The sequence below is a fragment of the Eublepharis macularius genome, chromosome 4, assembly GCF_028583425.1.
Source record: "Eublepharis macularius isolate TG4126 chromosome 4, MPM_Emac_v1.0, whole genome shotgun sequence".
Lineage (NCBI taxonomy): Eukaryota > Metazoa > Chordata > Lepidosauria > Squamata > Eublepharidae > Eublepharis > Eublepharis macularius.
The window spans coordinates 21022361-21040622 of NC_072793.1; the positions used below are offsets into that span (position 1 = coordinate 21022361).

The 18262-nt window shown below is 46.1% G+C and overlaps 1 protein-coding gene across 1 annotated transcript in view; it reads right to left on the minus strand.

Moving 5' to 3' along the window:
* Nucleotides 1-18262, minus strand: part of SDK2 (sidekick cell adhesion molecule 2) — a 104686-nt gene that overhangs the window by 76601 nt on the left and 9823 nt on the right. Inside the window, exons 2-7 of the mRNA XM_054976827.1 lie at nt 14281-14414; nt 6326-6437; nt 5614-5804; nt 5145-5228; nt 3093-3287; nt 2237-2353 (exon numbers count right to left, since the gene is read on the minus strand). Coding sequence (XP_054832802.1) covers nt 2237-2353; nt 3093-3287; nt 5145-5228; nt 5614-5804; nt 6326-6437; nt 14281-14414 — 833 coding nt within the window. The remainder of the gene's footprint in view (nt 1-2236; nt 2354-3092; nt 3288-5144; nt 5229-5613; nt 5805-6325; nt 6438-14280; nt 14415-18262) is intronic.

Genomic DNA, 18262 nt, shown 5'->3' on the forward strand with positions numbered 1-18262 from the left:
ATCACCCTCCTTTTATTTTTTTTTTGCACATGGTTATGTTGATTGATTGATAGATCTATCTAAGGCCAGATTTTTTTAAAAAAGATTGAAAATGAACACGCAGGAAGTCTTTGCGTGAAGAAGCCTAAAAGAGGAGCAGCGCCACCACCCCTATCTAAGCCCTCCTCCTATGGTCCAAGATGAAGACATCTGTCTGAGCTGACCCAGAGCCGGGAGGTAGAGGCCAGCGCCAGGAGGACAGACTGATCTCTGTTAGGACAGAGCCCAGAGCAGCAGTGGTTATGTCAGGGCTTTTTTTCAGCTGGAATGCAGTGGAACGGAATTCTGGAACCTCTTGAAAATGGTCACATGGCCGGTGGCCCCGCCCCCTGATCTCCAGACAGAGGGGAGTTTAGGAGATCAGGGAGCGAGGCCACCAGCCATGTGACCATTTTCTCTGGGGGCAACCCACTGAGTTCCACCAATTCTTTTCCCAGAAAAAAAACACTGGGTTATGTGTTTTTCAAACTACACTGCTTTTTCTGGCACCAGAAGTGGCCTCCCCTCCTACCCTGGGCTACTGGGGCTGTTGAATTTCTTTTTTAAAAAATCATCAGTTTCATATTGCTATATCGACCTAACTTTGTAATAAAACATGCTGCAGGTTCTCTGCATTCCCAGCTTTCATTTTTTTAAAAAAGCAAGTCTATAGCCCCTTCCCTTGTGGAGATATAAGGAAAAAGGCATATCTCTGCTGGGGAAGGGGCTAGAGAGTCGAGACTCCCTCTTTTTAATTAAAGCTGGGAATTCAGAGAACCTGCTGCTCCTTTTATTACAACATTCGGTCAATATAGCAATATGAAATTGGTGATTTAAAAAGAGCAAGTCTCTATCCCCTTCCATTGTAGAGATATACCTTTTTCCTTATATCTCTGCAATGGAAGGGGTTAGAGACTTGTTTAAAAAAATGAACCTGCTGCACCTATTATTACAATGGTAGGTCGATGTAGCGATATGGAATTAACAATTTTTAACGATGAAAACAAAATGAGGAAGGGGAAAAGGAAGGGGAAAAGAGGAGTGCTTTGATTATGATGAATGTCAAATCATCAAAAAGTAGGCTGGAGATGGGTGGGGCAAACAAAACCAAAAAACATTAAGCATGACAAAAAAAATTGACTCAAAATCAGTATCCAGTAAAAGATACAAAGGGTTTAGTCGTGATAGTCTGTAGCTGCAAAATAGTAAAGAGTCCAGTAGCCCCTTTAAGACTAACCAACTTATTGTAGCATAAGCTTTCGAGAACCACTGCTCTCTGTGTCTGATGAAGAGAGCTGTGGTTCTCGAAAGCTTATGCTACAATAAAGTTGGTTAGTCTTAAAGGTGCTATTGGACTCTTTATTATTTGCAACTTTACTATTCAGAAAAAGATAGGACTAAAAGTGGTCTCCAAAGAAGTGGAAAAAACCTGGGGGGGAAACCAAAAATCTCAAAGCGAAGACTAAAGGCAAAAAATGTATGTGGGACTTGGGGATTAATCAAAGCAGTATTGGACTAGAACCTATGGGGGGAAACCCTGTGTGGACAACCCTCAAATCGCACTGGTTTTCACTGGTTGTAGGAATTCAAGGGCCCCATAATAATGCAAGTCCATTTTCTAGCAGATTTTCGTTTAATTTTCAAAGTGGCCTGGGGAATGGGGAGGCGGTGAGGGATTTAGGACGTGTGTCAGGAGGATTGCACATGGGTGTGCAAAACTGACGGGCATTGCCACAGATGCACAGGCCTGCAATACTAATGGACTTCGGGGCATATTCAGCACTGTGGCATCTCATGAGATTTTTTTGCAGAGATCATGTTTCCTTGAGCCCCAGGAGGTCTTCGTGTTCCTAAGAGTAACTCTGCCAGCATTGTGAAATAGTCTTTGTTCCTCCTTTATACTCCGTTTGCTGGTTCCTTCTCCTTACAGCACAAACTTTTAACGGCCGCTGGGATGAAGCCAGCTTTTCTGAAAGGAACTCTCTGAGCTATAGCACAGGTGGCCAAAGCCACAAACCGGCATCTCCGGATGTGGATACAGGAGAGGGCTGTCCATGTTGTTTGAGCTTTTAGGAGACCTATAGCAGGTGATTCGTGTTCTCAGCATCAAGGGATGGGCTATAGGTACAAGCTGCCTTTTGTGAGGAATTCTTCCTTCCGTGCCTGGCCCAGCCTGCAAAATCTATGCCAAGATCCTTATTACACTCTTCTCTGTTACCTTTCTGCCAGGTGATGGCTGGTCTGGGAGCCCCTGAAGTCTCACAGCTGAGCACCACGGCCATCCCGTCAATCACCGTGCTGTCCAGAGGTCCTTTGGTTATGTTGGGGGCAATGCCTGCGGCAGGGAGAAAGGCAAGTACAACTTCTACAGAAAAGGTTCTAGATTGCCAAGCGGTCAGCACAACTGAACATTATGTTTGCTTTCCACCACGTTTCTTTGAGCTCTCCAATGAGGCACTACTTGAGCTGGAGAGAAGGTAAAAATAGTTAGGAAGCGCTCTAAATAATCTGAATATCTGATACTCTGCCTGTAGCGGGTACTTGGCAGTGTTCCAAACTATCCTTGCTCAGTCCTTCTCTTCCCAGAATGGTTCTGAATCCTGGAGAAAGGAGTACAGGCTTTCTACAGTCCCGGCACTGAAATAATATAATATCACTGCTAAGGCAGTGGAACAAAGAATCTCATAAAACATCCATTCTGCTTGCTGAAACACAGAAGGAACCATCAGTCTGTAGTACTACCATCATGGTCTATGCAAATTTCTTTCCACTTAGCAAACTTTCCACTTTTGCAAACTTTCCATTTTGCAAACTGATGGTTCTTTGTCAAGGTAAGACACTATTCCCTCCTTGCAAGATCCTCGACTAGAGCTCTATCTAGCTCTCTGCAGCATATCAAACCCTACAGAACTTCCTACTCTTTGCTTCCTGCAATAGAACTTTCTGACTATCTACTCTGCTTCTAGCAGCTCAGCACCAGGAGTGGGAAGCCCTGCAGGGAACACCAGGGGAGGGGGGGAGAGGAAGGGGGCTCCAAAAAGCAACCTATAAGCAAAGTGCTTGCTGACACCTACTGGTGACGGCTAGGTACGTGGAGGATTGCACCTCTCCAGCAGCATTGCGGGCGAAGCACTGGAACATGCCCGTATCGTCTGGCACCAGTCCACTGATCTGCAAGCTCCCATTGGCAAGGAGCCGGAAACGAGAGAGCTTCTCCACTTGAAGCAGGGCTGCATCCTTGTACCAGAACATGCTGGGTGGAGGTACACCTGCAATGCAAAGTCTGGCCGTTAGAGAGCAATGGAGAAATGAAAATTCACTGTTTCATACACCGCCTTCCCTTCCCAATAGATTTGCCATCACTGGATTCTGGAGATGGTGCATAGGTATGTGATTATCTGGGTCTAGCTAACTGCTGGCTATCACAGAACGTCCCTTCTTGTATACACCTACAATCCTGTTCATTTTTCTACTCCAAGGATCACGCTCAGAAAATTCCTCTCTTGCCATTACATGCGAATCTAACTAGTGCCACAGGAGAGGAGGATGCCTGAGAGAACTGGAAGGATTTACAAATGAACATAGAGAAATTCCCTGTCGTCGTATTCTTCTCATCCTTCCAGCGGCTCAGCATGGTGTTCCTGGCTCATCTTTCTCCCATTTCCCCATGCAAAGAAGGTCAGCTTGAGAGAGCGACTTAACTCCGGACCACCCAGCGGGCGTCATGGCTGAGTGGATGATCCGAACCCGGGTCTTTCCAGTTTTAGTCTGGAGTTCTAATCTCTACGTCATGCTGGCCTCATCTTCTTCTGGTCCTCCCACCTCTAAGTACCTGTCTCAATGGTTGTTGTGGGTTTTCCGGGCTGTATTGCCGTGGTCTTGGCATTGTAGTTCCTGACGTTTCGCCAGCAGCTGTGGCTGGCATCTTCAGAGGTGTAGCACCAAAAGACAGAGATCTCTCAGTGTCACAGTGTGGAAAAGATGTTGGCAGGTCATTTGTATCTACTCAGGAGGGGTGGGGTTGAGCTGAGTCATCCTGTAAGAGTTTCCCAGGGTGTGGAATGCTAATGGCGGGAGGCTTCACTGTATCCTGAGGAGGTTCTTTTGCATATGGATTGGTACTTGATGTGCTAATCTTCTCTGCAGGGCTATTGTCGGGTGTAGTGTGTTTTGTTAGCCTGGTGTTTTTCAGAACTGGCAACCATGCTCGGTTCATTCTTAAGGTTTCTTCTTTCCTGTTGAAGTTTTGCTTATGCTTGTGAATTTCAATGCTTGTGAATTTCAATTACAGCCCGGAAAACCCACAACAACCATCGTTCTCCGGCCGTGAAAGCCTTCGACAATACCTGTCTCAATGTTTAAACAAATTCTGGGTTGATTTAAATGGTGTGGCCATAATCTGAATTAAACCCAGAATTTCGCAATGCATTGTAGTAAAACCAGAGAATATGGGGACCTCCTTGGGGCCTCCACATCCCACAATTATGCTCCAGCACAGAAGGAACAAATAGACAAGAACGCAGCTCCTCCGAGATGTTTACCGTCCTATTTTTAAGATCAATCAATTACGAAGCCTCCACATTTTCCTTTAGCAGCTCAACAACCTGGCCAGACTATTCTTAGAAAACGCTTGCTAATTCTAAACCTCAGGTCTGTATCTTGCAATTTAAGATCACAGTTGCGTCATCCGCTTTGGAGCGGTCTCAAGGTGCTCTGCTCCCTTCCACTGTGCATGCACGTGCTGATATTTCAGCTGCATATGAAACGGCCATCCGGCACAGGGCTTCTGTTTTCGGCTGTCGGCAGCTCAGGCAGATGTCAGAATGTCACATTGGTTTTGTTTAGATTGTCTTTTCAAGGTTGTCCTTGCCACTGGATGGGTAGAAATGCTATTTTCATATGCAAGTTTAAAACAAAGGAAAAAGGGGAGCAGTTGCCTGAAATTCTACTATCTTCTCCCTTACGATGGTGAAATGCTCCAGGTGAAGTTTTGCCGGAGTACCAGTTACTACAATTGCCAAGTTTCTAGCTCAATGGGTGCTTGAATGGCAAGATTCACAGACTTGGCTTGGGCTGCAACAAAAGGGCTGAACTAGATGATTAAGAAGTGAACCAGGAAAAATTACCTTTGGCTTGACAAGGAACTTGTACCACCTTCTCCATCTCAGCCGTGATGTGCCTGTCTGGTTCTTTGGTAAACTGAGGCGGCTCTGCAACAGAAATCCCAGTTGTGGAACTGGCCAGACTTCCTCCATTTCAGACTGTCAGCTGAATTCCCACAAGTAAAAGTTTTGCAAGCTTCTCAACCCCAATGATTTTGGGCAGAGTTGTCAGGATCTAACAATATCAGAACCTGTGTTAAGGTCCCCAGACTCACGGCACTGTGATCATTTGAAGCCGCGGCACACCAAAGCTAGTTCAGTATTGCCTACTCTGATTGACAGGCAGAAGTCTTTCCCAGTCCCTGCTATCCGAGATCATTTGACGTGCCAGGGATCAAACCCGGGACACCCCTGCAGATAAAGCACAGGCTTTTCCACTCACCCACAGCCTCACCATGTCTACGGCATCATGGGACTTCCTCCCCATGCTTACCCAGCACAGAGAGGTAGGCTCCCCGAACCACAGAAGGCACACTGCTACTTCGCAGCACAGCCTCGCATTCATAGTAGCCGCTGTCGCTCACGGTGGGATTGAGGATGGTCAGGCGCCGGTTGTAGTCACTGATGCCACTGGACACAGGCACCCCGCCCTTCTTCCAGATGATGTGCAACTTGATGAGTGGCCTGGTTAGCAAAGAAGTCTGTGAGAGGGGAACCCCCATTCCCACGGGCCCCATGTCACTGGCTAACCACCTTCACTCTAAAGATCTGTACAGCCTGAAGGAACTCCTATCCAGTATTCCACTTCAGCTTTGCAGGTATCACTGTAAACAGACAGCCGGTGGCAGAGATAGGAGGGAGCTGTTTGTGTCAAGCACTGTTTCTCAGTTATGGGGGCCGGCTGTATACTGATGGCATTGTGAGAAGATAGTTGTGGCCCACAAAGCACCAGAATGCTAGCAGAGGTCATCTCACAATCTCCGAACAGGCTGTTTCCCAGATCATATTTTTGACCATGAACTTGTGTTCTAGTCCAATACAGGAGAAGACGGAGAGGCGGGGACGGAATGCTTCATGGGTCTGATGTTCTACTGAGAAGGTTTGTAAATGATCACAAGACCACCTTCGAAATGCCAGCAGTCCTGACAGCTATACCTTCCAACCACCCAGCTCCACAAGAGGATGGCAGTCAGGTCGAGACTTACCTGGCATTGGCCACGCACTCCAGGATCACCTCCGAGGTGCCAGCGATTACACTGGTGTTGCGAGGTGAAATAATGATGGTTGGTGCAATGGGATCAGCTGGTCCACCGATATCTGGGGAGGGATGAAGAGACCAAATAGAAATGTTCCCAAGTTGCAGTGCATGCAGAAGGCAAGCTGGCCCTTTAAGAATGCTGCCTTCTCCACTGAGGACTGACTGCTACTGAGGTACACCAGGCAGCTCTGAGCATCGGGAAGGAGATATCTCAACAAAGGGATTTATGTTAGAGCTGATTCTTCATTCTTTGGCTAAAACTTACTATTTCTCCTTGACATGCCCAGCTTCCATAACCATATTGAATGAAATCACTATCACACGACATTGGTTTAACAGATTCCCAACATGCCTATTTGTGTTATACTGTAACTTTTTGCATAGGCATATTGTTCCTTCCAAACTCTCAGTTCTGCACCTATAACCATCCCAGTGTCTTCTCTCTCATGGCCCCCAGTGCACTTAAAATGCATCCATGACTAAGGGACAAAACAGAAGTAACGAAGACCACAAATGTCCATCCCTCCGTAAAAGCTAAGTCACACACGCAATATACCCTTGACCGATGGATGGCGATCCATGATCTCCATTCCATTTGTTTTGAACCTAATCTCAAAGCTGTGTGAATATCATACTTTGGTGGGATCACAGAAAAGTCATCTATTATGGTTCCAGTTCCTTATGGATGAAAACATGCACAATCTTAAAAGAGAGCGAAGTGGCCACATCAGAATTTTAATAGGAGACAGCACTTCAGTGCTTTGCCTAGCCCCGTGCCCCTTTTCATGACCAGCACGAGCAGAATAAACGTTCATTATGCAGGCAGTAAACATTGCGAAAATTTGTGCCGTTTGCAGTGCTCTGTGCTCTGACTTTATTATTTGGCACAAAGTTGGTAGAACTCTGAAATCTCCCTTGCAGGATGGCATCAAATTACCTATATAAGCAGGCCAAGATTGGGCAACCAGTTGGCTATTCTATCAGGCACTTAACAGCGGCTAAAACCAGGATTCATTCTGCCCCTCACTTGCCCAACATTCTTCTTACCCCTCTGCTTGCTACGCTCACTCCCCCAAAGCTTTTCTGCCTGTCACCCACCAGTGTGTGCAGCATAGCCTCTACCCCTTTGAGGCTCCCATTCTGTGGCAAAAGAAGTAAGATGTGCACAACAGAAGAAGGTGCATTGATGTACTCCCTGTGCCACTCATCCTTGCTTCTTTTTCTACTTGCAGCATTGATCCTAATTTTCCAAAGGCACCGCAAGGTGAAAGTACGAGCGGCATCTCAGGGACTCTGATTTTTCTCACCCACAGATCCAGAGGAGTTAGCCGTGTTGGTCTGTAGTTGCAAAACAGTAAAGAGACCAGTAGCACCTTTAAGACTAACCAACTTTATTGCAGCATAAGCTTTTGAGAACCACAGCAGAGCTGTGGTTCTCAAATAGCTTATGCTGCAATAAAGTTGGTTAGTCTTAAAGGTGCAACTGGACTCTTTACTATTTTTCTTACCCACAGTTTGCTTATGTGGTGATGGAAGTCAAACTCTTGTAGCAAGTTGCTAAGACAGAGCTGAACACATGAAGCTTCCTAATCATCAGTCTATTGGTCTATTAAGTGCTGTACTGTCTGTTCTCACTGTCACCCATATTGAAGGGTCTCGGATAGAGGAGATCTTTCCAATCACCATCTATCTGGTCTTTTTAGCTGAAGGTGGGTCCTTCTGCACGCCAGGCAGAAGTTCTGCCACAGACCCTCCCCATTAGGTGATGAACAATAAAGGTTTTTAAGCTGTCCCTTCAAAGCTCCATAGATTTCAGTCTCTCAGAAGGAATGTTAAGATCCTGTACCCACCTCAACCATAAAATTCTACAGAGATGTGCCACCTGCTCCCCGTCCCTAGCTGGGCATCAGCAGGTGGCATCGGGGATGGAAGCAGAGACAGAGAGAGCACGGGAGAGCAGCAAAAGTGGCAGAAGCAGCAACAGGGAAAGTACATAAAGCAAAATAATTGCAGTGATAAAGCCACCCCTCCTCCCCTTCATGTGTTGGCTGGGATCACAAGGTTGCTGATATAGCTGAATCCATAAAGACGTGCACTATGGTGTTTATTACACACTGAGGTACAGCGCTCCAGATTAATGGGGCAAAGAAAGGGGAGGGGGGGATATAAAGGCAAGTCCGGGAGACATAAAACAGCTGTGAGGTAAACATCTTCTGGAGAGGCTGAGGAATCATAGGGACGACTCATGTGAATTTCGAGGCTTTGTCGGGAGGCAGAGATCAAGGCCATTCCCAAAGAGATGAGAAAGGGAATTCAAGAGTGTTAAATGAAAGAGGAAACTTAATGGCTCCAGAGGTGTTGTTTAGGGGAGTCCCTGAAGTGTTACAGCAGGAGGTGGGGGGGGGCAGAGGGCTGGTTCTGAGGAATTAGGGCAAGTCTCCTATTAACTTGAAATTGGGAGAAGCAGAAGGCATGTGCTGGTGGGGATTATGGAGAACTAGGGCCAAGTTGCTTAATATTTAGCAGGTTGAAGTGGCCTGCCTCAAGCGATAGACTTAGGGGGGCTATGAGAATGCAGCAAAATGTCAATTATTTAGTTGTTTATTATTACTATTATTACATATTCATCACCATGGTTTGTGCGCTTGTGCCATTTTGAGTTTCTTTCTCAGGAATCAAAAGGACTGTCTTTGTGGGGAGTTGACCAAGTTGATGGGGGTGGGGGGACAAAGGGTGGCAATAGGGTCGTCCCAGAAGATTAAACTATGGCCGTTTCCACATGGCTTGCCTTATTCTGCAAAATAGCGAAATCTTGCGTGAAATCTTGCTTGAAGACGCTGTTATCATGCGAGAAGACGCGATAACAGCATCTTCTCGTGAGATTTCATGCTAGATTTCGCTATTTTGCAGAATAAGGTCAGCTGTGTGGAAACGGCCTATCTATAGGATTGTGTCAAATCCAGATTTAGGAAAGCAGGATCCAGAGCAGTGCCAGAGCAGGTTGGTGAGCAGATGCATGGCTGCCACACAGAAGCCCCTCCCTGTACCCAGGTGGAGCCCGATCAGGGCTGGAGCTGCCTCCAGGGCCTGCACTGCCATTCTGGCACTCAGCAGGGTGTTCCCTCGTTAGCGGGCACTCATGGCAGCTCTCCAAGCTTTCTGCCGTGGCTTCCTACTCTGGCAAGTGCATGTGGCAATGGGGCAGAGCCAGGCACCTACCAAGAACAAGCCGATGGAACACCGTCCCATCTGCCCCACTGTCCCATCATAGCCCCAATGGTGGCAGCAGCTGTTCACGAGCAAGCCTCAGAGGAGGTTGACCAGGCATAATTCAACTCATTGCGAGGAATCCTACCTGCCTACCCACGTCCTCACTGCTCTCCCTGGCGTTCTTTCCCTCATCTCTGTTGCTCCAGCCACCCATCTGTCCTCATGCCCACCATTCTTCAGGGAATGGCGGTGACAATGGCAGGGAAGCGGAAACCCCTTCCCTCAGCAGCAGCTCTCCCTCTTCCAATGTCTCTCACTTGCAGCAAGGCAAGGGAATACTGCTGGGTGGTGCCAGACTGTTGTCTGTGCAAGTGCAGGTGATGTTCCTCTGTTTGGAGGGAAATTCACACAAACACCTCTTCATTTCCCCCCAAAGTTTTCAACTTTTTCTGCAAATTGGGGTTTCCCCTCAAGTTTGCAGAACTATCTGCTTTCTGGCTCCATGGTCCTGATTTGCAGATTTATGTATCTGCAGATGGGAGCATGTTGAGAATTAGATATATTGAGTTTGAATCGAAGGACTTTTCTAAACCTAATGAGAAGATAGGACAGCATGGACCAATAGGGAGGGAGAGTCAGATAGCAAGGGCTTGAGGGCAGAATGTGAAGATGGCTGGGACATAGGGTTGCCAGCTTCAGGTTGTGAAATTCCTGGAGATTTTGGGGGTGGAGCCTGGAGAGGGTGGGGTTTGGGTGGGGAGGGACCTCAGCAGGATATAATGCCAATAGAGTTCACCTTCCAAAGCAGCCATTTTCTCCAGGGGAAGTGAGCCCTTTGGCCTGGAGATCAGTTGTAATTCTGGGGGCTCTCCAGCCACCACCTGGAAGTTAAATACTACAAACAAACCACACTTCCCGGAGTGTATAGTTAAAGATAGTCCATTAATTAGTTTCAAGATATTGAACAGTATATTAAAGTGACAAAGTGCACAAAGTATTCCACAATAATAAATAACAATTCACATACAACCAACAGTTAACCATACATTCAATAATCCAATAAATATATCAATAAATAATTCAATCAATATTCCAATAAATACCTTGCGCGTAGATACTTACAAGGAAATATACAAGAGACTCTTTAAGTGTTCATTGTTTCTGGGACTCTTGGATTTTGTATGAACGGTTGTAGTTTTGAAGTGATTTCATTCTCTCCACCGGTTGGACTGTTTTGCAACAATTGCATGTGTATTTAGTGTGGTATTTATTGGAATATTTATTGAATTATTTATTGATGTATTTATTGGATTATTGAATGTATGGTTAACTGTTGGTTTTATGCGAATTGTTATTTATTATTGTGGAATACTTTGTGCACTTTGTCCCTTTAATATATGGTTAAATATCTTGAAACTAATTAATGGACTATCTTTAACTATACACTCCAGGAAGTGTGGTTGGCAGTATTTAGTCCTTTGTTTCCAGAGTAGCCCTCGTGGTTTTACAATACCACCTGGAGGTAGTCAACCTTACTGGGACACTGTCAGCATGCATTCTGGGAGTCTCTCGGGAGAGCATATTACGTATGCTACATTCCTTCAGCTTCCTTTGCTCTATCCTGCAGTCAAGTATCCAGGAAGCGGAGAGATTGTATGGATAGCGGGAGAGGCAGAAACAGGGACCTCAACCAGTGATGTAATTAGAGCCTCCGAGCTCTTGCAGCCGAGGCCCAAAGTGTCTAAATAAATTCGGAGCCAGCAGAAATGTTTAGTCAGCACCAGCCACAGCTTCGCCAGAGATTTACTGCAAATTAAATTTGGGCCCGAGCCAGCAGAAGCGATGGAGAAGCCAGATGCAAAGAGACGCCGACAGCAGCCTGAGCTTCAGGGGCCTCTTGGTCTACATGAAAAACAAGCAGGACGGAACGTACATCCTTGGCCCACCTCACTGAGCCGTAGCTCTCAGAACAAACACAGCTTTATCTTGATATCGCAATGCTTCAAGATCTTTTATATATTCTCATGTGGTCCAAGATGACACAAGGCCCTCATACTCAAGAACAGAGCACTGAGGCACGGAGAGACTAACAGTGCAATCCTTCATAGAATTACTCTTGCCTAAGCCCATTGAAATCACTGGACATAGACTGGAGTAACTCTGCATAAGGCAGCGTAAGTGAGATTGGGACCATGGTGCAAGAGCTCTTTCCCTCCCTTTCCTGACCTGACACTGTCTCAGGTTGCCAGGTCCCCTCACTCCCTGGCAGGAGGTGGGAGGCTTGACACCTACCTGCTATCCCCTGGTTGCATGCGTGCAAAGCGTGCATGCTCCTGGCCTGTGTCATGATGTCACTTCTGGGAAGTGACATCACATGGGCCGTGGGCCACCCTGGGAGCGTTCCTGTGCTCCACAGGGGCACGATCCAGGCCAAATTGGGCCCAGATCGGGCTGCTGCAGTGCCTGGGAGTGCACTGTGTGGCCCGGGAGGACACTCTGGGAGGTGCATTCCCCCCACCAGCCAGGTGAGCAGGGGCGGGGGATCCTCTGTCCCCAGCGAGGAACTGGCAACCACTTGCCCAAGTCATACAAGCAGGCCGTGGAGTACCTTAAAAGAGCCCCAGCTGATGCCCTGATCATTGGGTCATTCATTCTTTTGGAAGAGATAAGGGTCTCTGTGTTGCAGCATGAGGGTCATTTGGTGGATGGAGAGTTTAGACTTGGATGGAGGAGGTAACATCCAAACTCTAGCTATATCCTGTGGATTCATTGCATGAATTTGGGCTAGAAAACACACTCCCAACTATATACGTAAAATAGGCTTAATGGTGACCTACCTCAAAGGGTTGCTTTGTGCGAAGAGAAACACAATAGAGACTGGAAGGCATTTTGTAGATCAAGATCTCTAGCTTCAATGAGTAACAGTGGAAGCATGGTCAGTGGCCCAATCGTATGCATGTTTTCTTAAGAGAAAGCCCCACTGCATTGATGGGATTTATTCTCAAGCAAGGGTGAACGGTATTTCACTGCTCTGAAGGGGGGAGCTGGATTGCATGCCTGTACAAACTTCCAGAAGTACACACAGTAGTAAAGCTATGTAGTGCCCTCCTATAAAATGGTTGTTTCCGTCAAACTGCAACATGTTTCTATAATGAACTATCCTGATGCTGATTCCAATAGACTCTCCTAAACCTGATGAAAAAACAAGCTAGGCATCGCAAAGGAGACATCTAACAAGTTCTTCTCCAGGAATGCTAATACAGGGTTGAAGGGAGAGAACATTTTCAAGACAAAATCGATGAGAAAGAGGGGTGCTAACCCCTCCTTCGCTTCTCCCCTGCTAATGCTGCCTTTCTCAACAGTTTTTAATATTTTCCCCCTCCTCAGCTGGGTTCTGAAATGGGAGGTGAGCTTTGCTGGGGAAGAAACAGCCTCAGAGGGCTTTTGCAGGGGAGAATTAAAGAGTGCGCAGTAAGTCCTCAAACGCAAGCATTCCCTCTCGCCCCCCTGATTACCCCGTTATCCTCCCTGATAACCTTGAAGCTGGGATTATGCATTGGCCAAGATAAGGGACTGGATCTACTGGAGCCTTTCCAGAGACAGAATGATTTCTGTTTGGTGCAACTTGCTTGCACCCCTGCTCCCCTCATCTAGCATGTTTTAGGGCCAATTCACACATTTCAAAGTCTAAATGACCGTCATGTGGTCAAGCATTCCCTCTTGCCCCCCTGATTACCCCGTTATCCTCCCTGATAACCTTGAAGCTGGGATTATGCATTGGCCAAGATAAGGGACTGGATCTACTGGAGCCTTTCCGGAGACAGAATGATTTCTGTTTGGTGCAACTTGCTTGCACCCCTGCTCCCCTCATCTAGCATGTTTTAGGGCCAATTCACACATTTCAAAGTCTAAATGACCGTCATGTGGACTTTCGACAAGTGTATTCTCAGAATCCTCTGCTGGGAACAATTCCCAGGTGTGTGTGGAACCAATCTGGTTTAGGAGAATGGGCATCGGCCTCCCTCCCTGAGACCTTTTCCTCACATGAAACAGCCCTTGGGAGCCACTGTTGGGGAAATGTAAAGGTATTGATAACTAAGCTTGAATTTCATCAATGAAGCAAGCAGCAATTCCCTGGAGCCACTTCAGCCTGGGAAAACAGCATAGGGGCCATTTTCACACTGCTTACCAGCTACGGAACATTGTGCCAAGCTCCTGGAATGACAGCGTCTTCCTGGCGTGATTTCGTGCGAGAACAGTGTGAAAATGGCCAGGGTCAAAGGCTGGAGGCCCTTTTCTCTGCATGCCTGATCTTGATTCGAAACTAGTCCATATGTGCCTGGGAATTATGTTCCCATCATGACACTCCAGGTGCATGTCTGATCTAAAATACCTGTGGCAGGCATGTGTCCACCATACGTAATGTGTGAATCAGCCTTCAGTATCAGCATCATGGGCCCAAGTACCTGCTTTCAAAGCAAGGTCGGTGCCTTATTTTTGGCAGCATTCCTGCATATTAAACAACCAAACGACCAATAGATACTCAAGGCTGTTCCCGCCATGGAATCTCCATACTGAGGTAAACTACTGCTGAATTTCTGACTGCCTTCCAACTTCTAAGGACCCACAGGCACAGCCAGAAAAAGAATATGGCAAATCAAAGGACTCCACTTCACACCATGCAGCACTTACTCTCCACTGTTAGTGTGATGGGTTGGCTGGTTTTATTGTCTCCATTTTTGTCATTCACAGCCTGAACATAGTAACGTCCAGCATCAGGTGCTACTGTCGACAGGATTACCAGAGTGTTCTCCAGTGTGATGGCTCTGAAGGGAATGAAGAATTGTTTTAGTACTAGGTAGGCATCTCAAAGGCAAGAGAGATCCCTCCCTTTAATAAAAGCTGCTAAGAGAGGTGTGTGCCCCCACTTATCCAACCCTCTCTTCTGTTTCCCTCCATTATCATTCAAGTCCAAACACAAGAAGCCCAGCAGGCAGAATTATGGCCAATCTAATCGCACAGCAACAGCTTTTGCACTCTAAGTGCTTACAGCCTGTGAATATACATGTGATGTCACATACTTGTAGAAAACGTTGAGCCAGTTTCTGCAGTTGCGTGCATGATTCCCCCCCCCCATGTAGATCTGCGTACACACGTATGTCCATGGCCAAAGAAGCAAATAAGATGGGAAAATCTGAAATATACTTCAACATCTTTCCATCTGGGAGTTCTTCGGCAAGGTATTATGGTTCAAAAATGCAGGCAACTATGTAATTCACAATGCAAAGGTTGCAGTCAGATGTAGGGGCTGCTCTTTTGGTTCAGGTATGATTCCTTGATCTCTCACCACTCACAGACTACTTCACTATGCCCGTTTCCACATGGCTTACCTTGTTCTGGAAAACAGCGAAATCTTGCACGGAATCGCACAAGAAGACGCTGTTATCGTGCAAGAAGACGCGATAACAGCGTCTTCTCGCGCGATTTCGCACGAGATTTCGCTTTTTCCGGAACAAGGTAAGCCGTGTGGAAACGGCCTATGTCTGTGAGTGCACACACACATTTGCAACACATTGGTTAAAACAGATGTGCCTCCTTGCTGGATCTGACACAGCTTCGGGCAGAATCTTGGCCTTTAAAAACATTTTCTTCCAGCATTTGGCATGACTGTCCGTTTATACATTTATTTGGTGCCTTTCTTTAAAAAGTACCAAACTTGAGGCATTGCTTTGGGAGAGAGGAAGAATTGTTTTGTGATTGCCACAAGGACCAGCCAATTAGCACTCTGCACAGCCTGAGGCATAGATGCTTCTGGGCTTGATTTAATTTGGGAATCTTTATGTCTGTCCAAAAAGAAGCGAATAAACATCTACAGTGGACTCAAATTATGTATGTCTGATTTCACCCACAAATGGATGATCCGGTCTCAGCAAACATTTGCAATATATTGGAGTCCCTTTTACCTCAGATAAAAAAGGGGGAGGGATATTCCCAATTTCCTGTTCCCACCTTTAAATTATCTCAGGGACTAAGCATTGAGGAGGCAGAACAAGTTAGGTGTTCATAGATTAATAGTTTCTTATATATATATAGAATGATCTAATCTGCTGGAGACATAAAATGGCTGAGGGAGGGGGGAATATATTTTACCATTAAATTTGTGATAAAGCAGCTTTATCTCCTCAAACTGCCTTCACAAATAGAAAGGCAACCAATTCAGTTCCTGCATAATGGAGGTTACATATTCAATTCCAGAACGCTCTTTGTACGAAATAAATCTAGTAGCTATATCTGTTGAGTCTATGAGGGCACGGGTAGGTTGTGTTGGTTGCTGTTGTTTTTGAAGCGTGTGTGCACGTTTTCCGCTGTATGCATAAGTGAAGTAGATTTATGAACTAAACAAGATGCTCGGAGAAATGATCAGTGTTTCTTTGGTTTGCATGTGGGGAAAGATCAAGGGGCTTTCTTTCTGGAAGGTGAGAACGGAACTAGGCTGTTTTCACACTGCTTACCAGCCACGGAACATTCGCACGAGAACTTGTGTGAAATCGCGCCAGGAAGAGGCTGTCATTCCAGGAGCTCGGCGCCATGTTCCATGACCCGTAAGCTGTGTGAAAATGGCCCTAGCCTCGTAAACTTCCTTGTCAATGTTTTTAGCGTAAGCAGGCATTCATTTGGCTTCTGCGGATTTCCCCCTCAACCATGGAGAAGAGATGGGGAGCAGAACATAGGATTGCACACGTTCTCTTCCCTCTAGCATACTCAGCCCCTGTTCGCTCTTAACCATGTGACTTCTGCACCAACATTCACAATGAACAATGCTACTAACCAGGTTATGTTTGTAATTTAGGATTTTAAATTAGGTTTATGACTGTACAAGCCCACAGGGAGTGTAAAATAGGTTGCGCAGATGCTGCCCTTTATCTTTTACCTGCGCAGACAGGAACATTTTCAAGCAGGCAGGCTGCTGTGACCGGCATTCATATGAGTTTGTAATCCCTTCCTATTGTAAATATCAACTGTGTGCATATGCTGTACCACATATGGTACCTGTGTGCACACAGCTATTGATAGGTATATGTATAATACATGAAACACAATTTATTACAGACTGGCTGGCTTTTAATACAATCTCAGGCTGGATAGATTCACTAAGAACAATATAAGAGAATTAAGTTACTCAATGACGGAAATATTGTTAAGTTTTTAAAATTTAATTTGTTGTCAAGACATGTAATAGAAGATGAAGTTCCCAGTGTTATTAAGATTTAAGTGCTACTGGGATTGTGAGGAATTAAAAAATGGCAACAAGGAAAGAAAAACATGGTAAATAAAGAAGGTTAACTCAATCTTCAAGTCTTGTTCCCATGTTTTCAATGAGCATATTATGCCACGGTAAAACACAGGTGGTGACTACCACCCTTAGGCATGGCGAGTGGTACGAGTTCTGCGGAGAGCAATGGCAGGAGCTGCTTGCACCATCCTATGGCCACCGTCCAAAAGTGCACATGGATGACACTGGACCGGTTATGCTGCCTTAGCTTAAACTACCCCACAGGGTTGTTGTGAGGATAAAGTAGAGGGAGAGAGAACCATGTATTTACTTGTTTATTGATTTCATTAACTGCCTTTCTCCTCAATGGGGACCCAAAGTGGATTATAGTATCATTCTTGCTTTCTTCTATTTATTCTCACAACGATCCTGTGAGGTAGGTTCGGCTGAGAGTGTGTGGCTGGCCCCAGATCACACAGCGATAGGGTTGCCAACCTCCAGGTGGTGGCTGGAGACCTCCCAGAATTACAATTGGTCTCCAGGCAACAGAGATCAGTTCCCCTGGAGAAAATGGCAGCCTTGAAAGGTGGAGTCTATGGTATTATACCCAGCTGAAATTCCTCCCCTCCCCAAACCCTGTCCACCCCAGGCTCCACCCCCCCAAAACTCCAGGAATTTACCAACCAGGAGCTGGCAACCCTGCCCGGCAAGCATCCATGCCAGAGCAAGAGTTCAAACCTGTGTCTCCCAGATCCTTGTCCTGCACTCTAACCACTATACTACACTGTATGCAGCTCTGAGCTCCTTGGAAGAAGATCAAGAAAAAATGTAACAAATCAACACAATAAATGTGCATGCATGACATGTCCGCTCGGAATAGCTGAGACATTCACACGTTTAGAGGGATCATGCGTTCTACCACCCTCCCGTTGGTATTTAGTTACACTTGTTAAAGACGTCCTTATTTTTTTCACCTTTGCTTTCTACAACTCATATTCTCTCCCCGTCTGTTTCTCAAAAGGACTTTCTCTCAGCCTCTTGGCTGATGAAAGTGCCGCCTTATCAGTGGCACTCCTTCTCTTCTTTTCTTTGCTCCTCTTGCTTAACTCGCAGGCGGAGTTAAAGGTGTCCTTGCCCGCTGAGCGTACTGATTGCCGAGAAACCCTTTTTACATACAGAATAGCAGCCAGCAGTTTGAACTGGATTCCTGGAAAGTAGCTGGGATGTTAAAACACGACAGCATGCCAAATTAGGTGAGGACAGCGCCGAAGCGAAAGTTGTAAAGCTGCAATCTTGGTGGGAAATGCCACAACCATAAACAGAGGGGAAAGGTTTCCTTCAACAAACATTAACACGGCTTTTTAGATTAACTGGAGAAATACCTTGCAGGACTGCAATCTT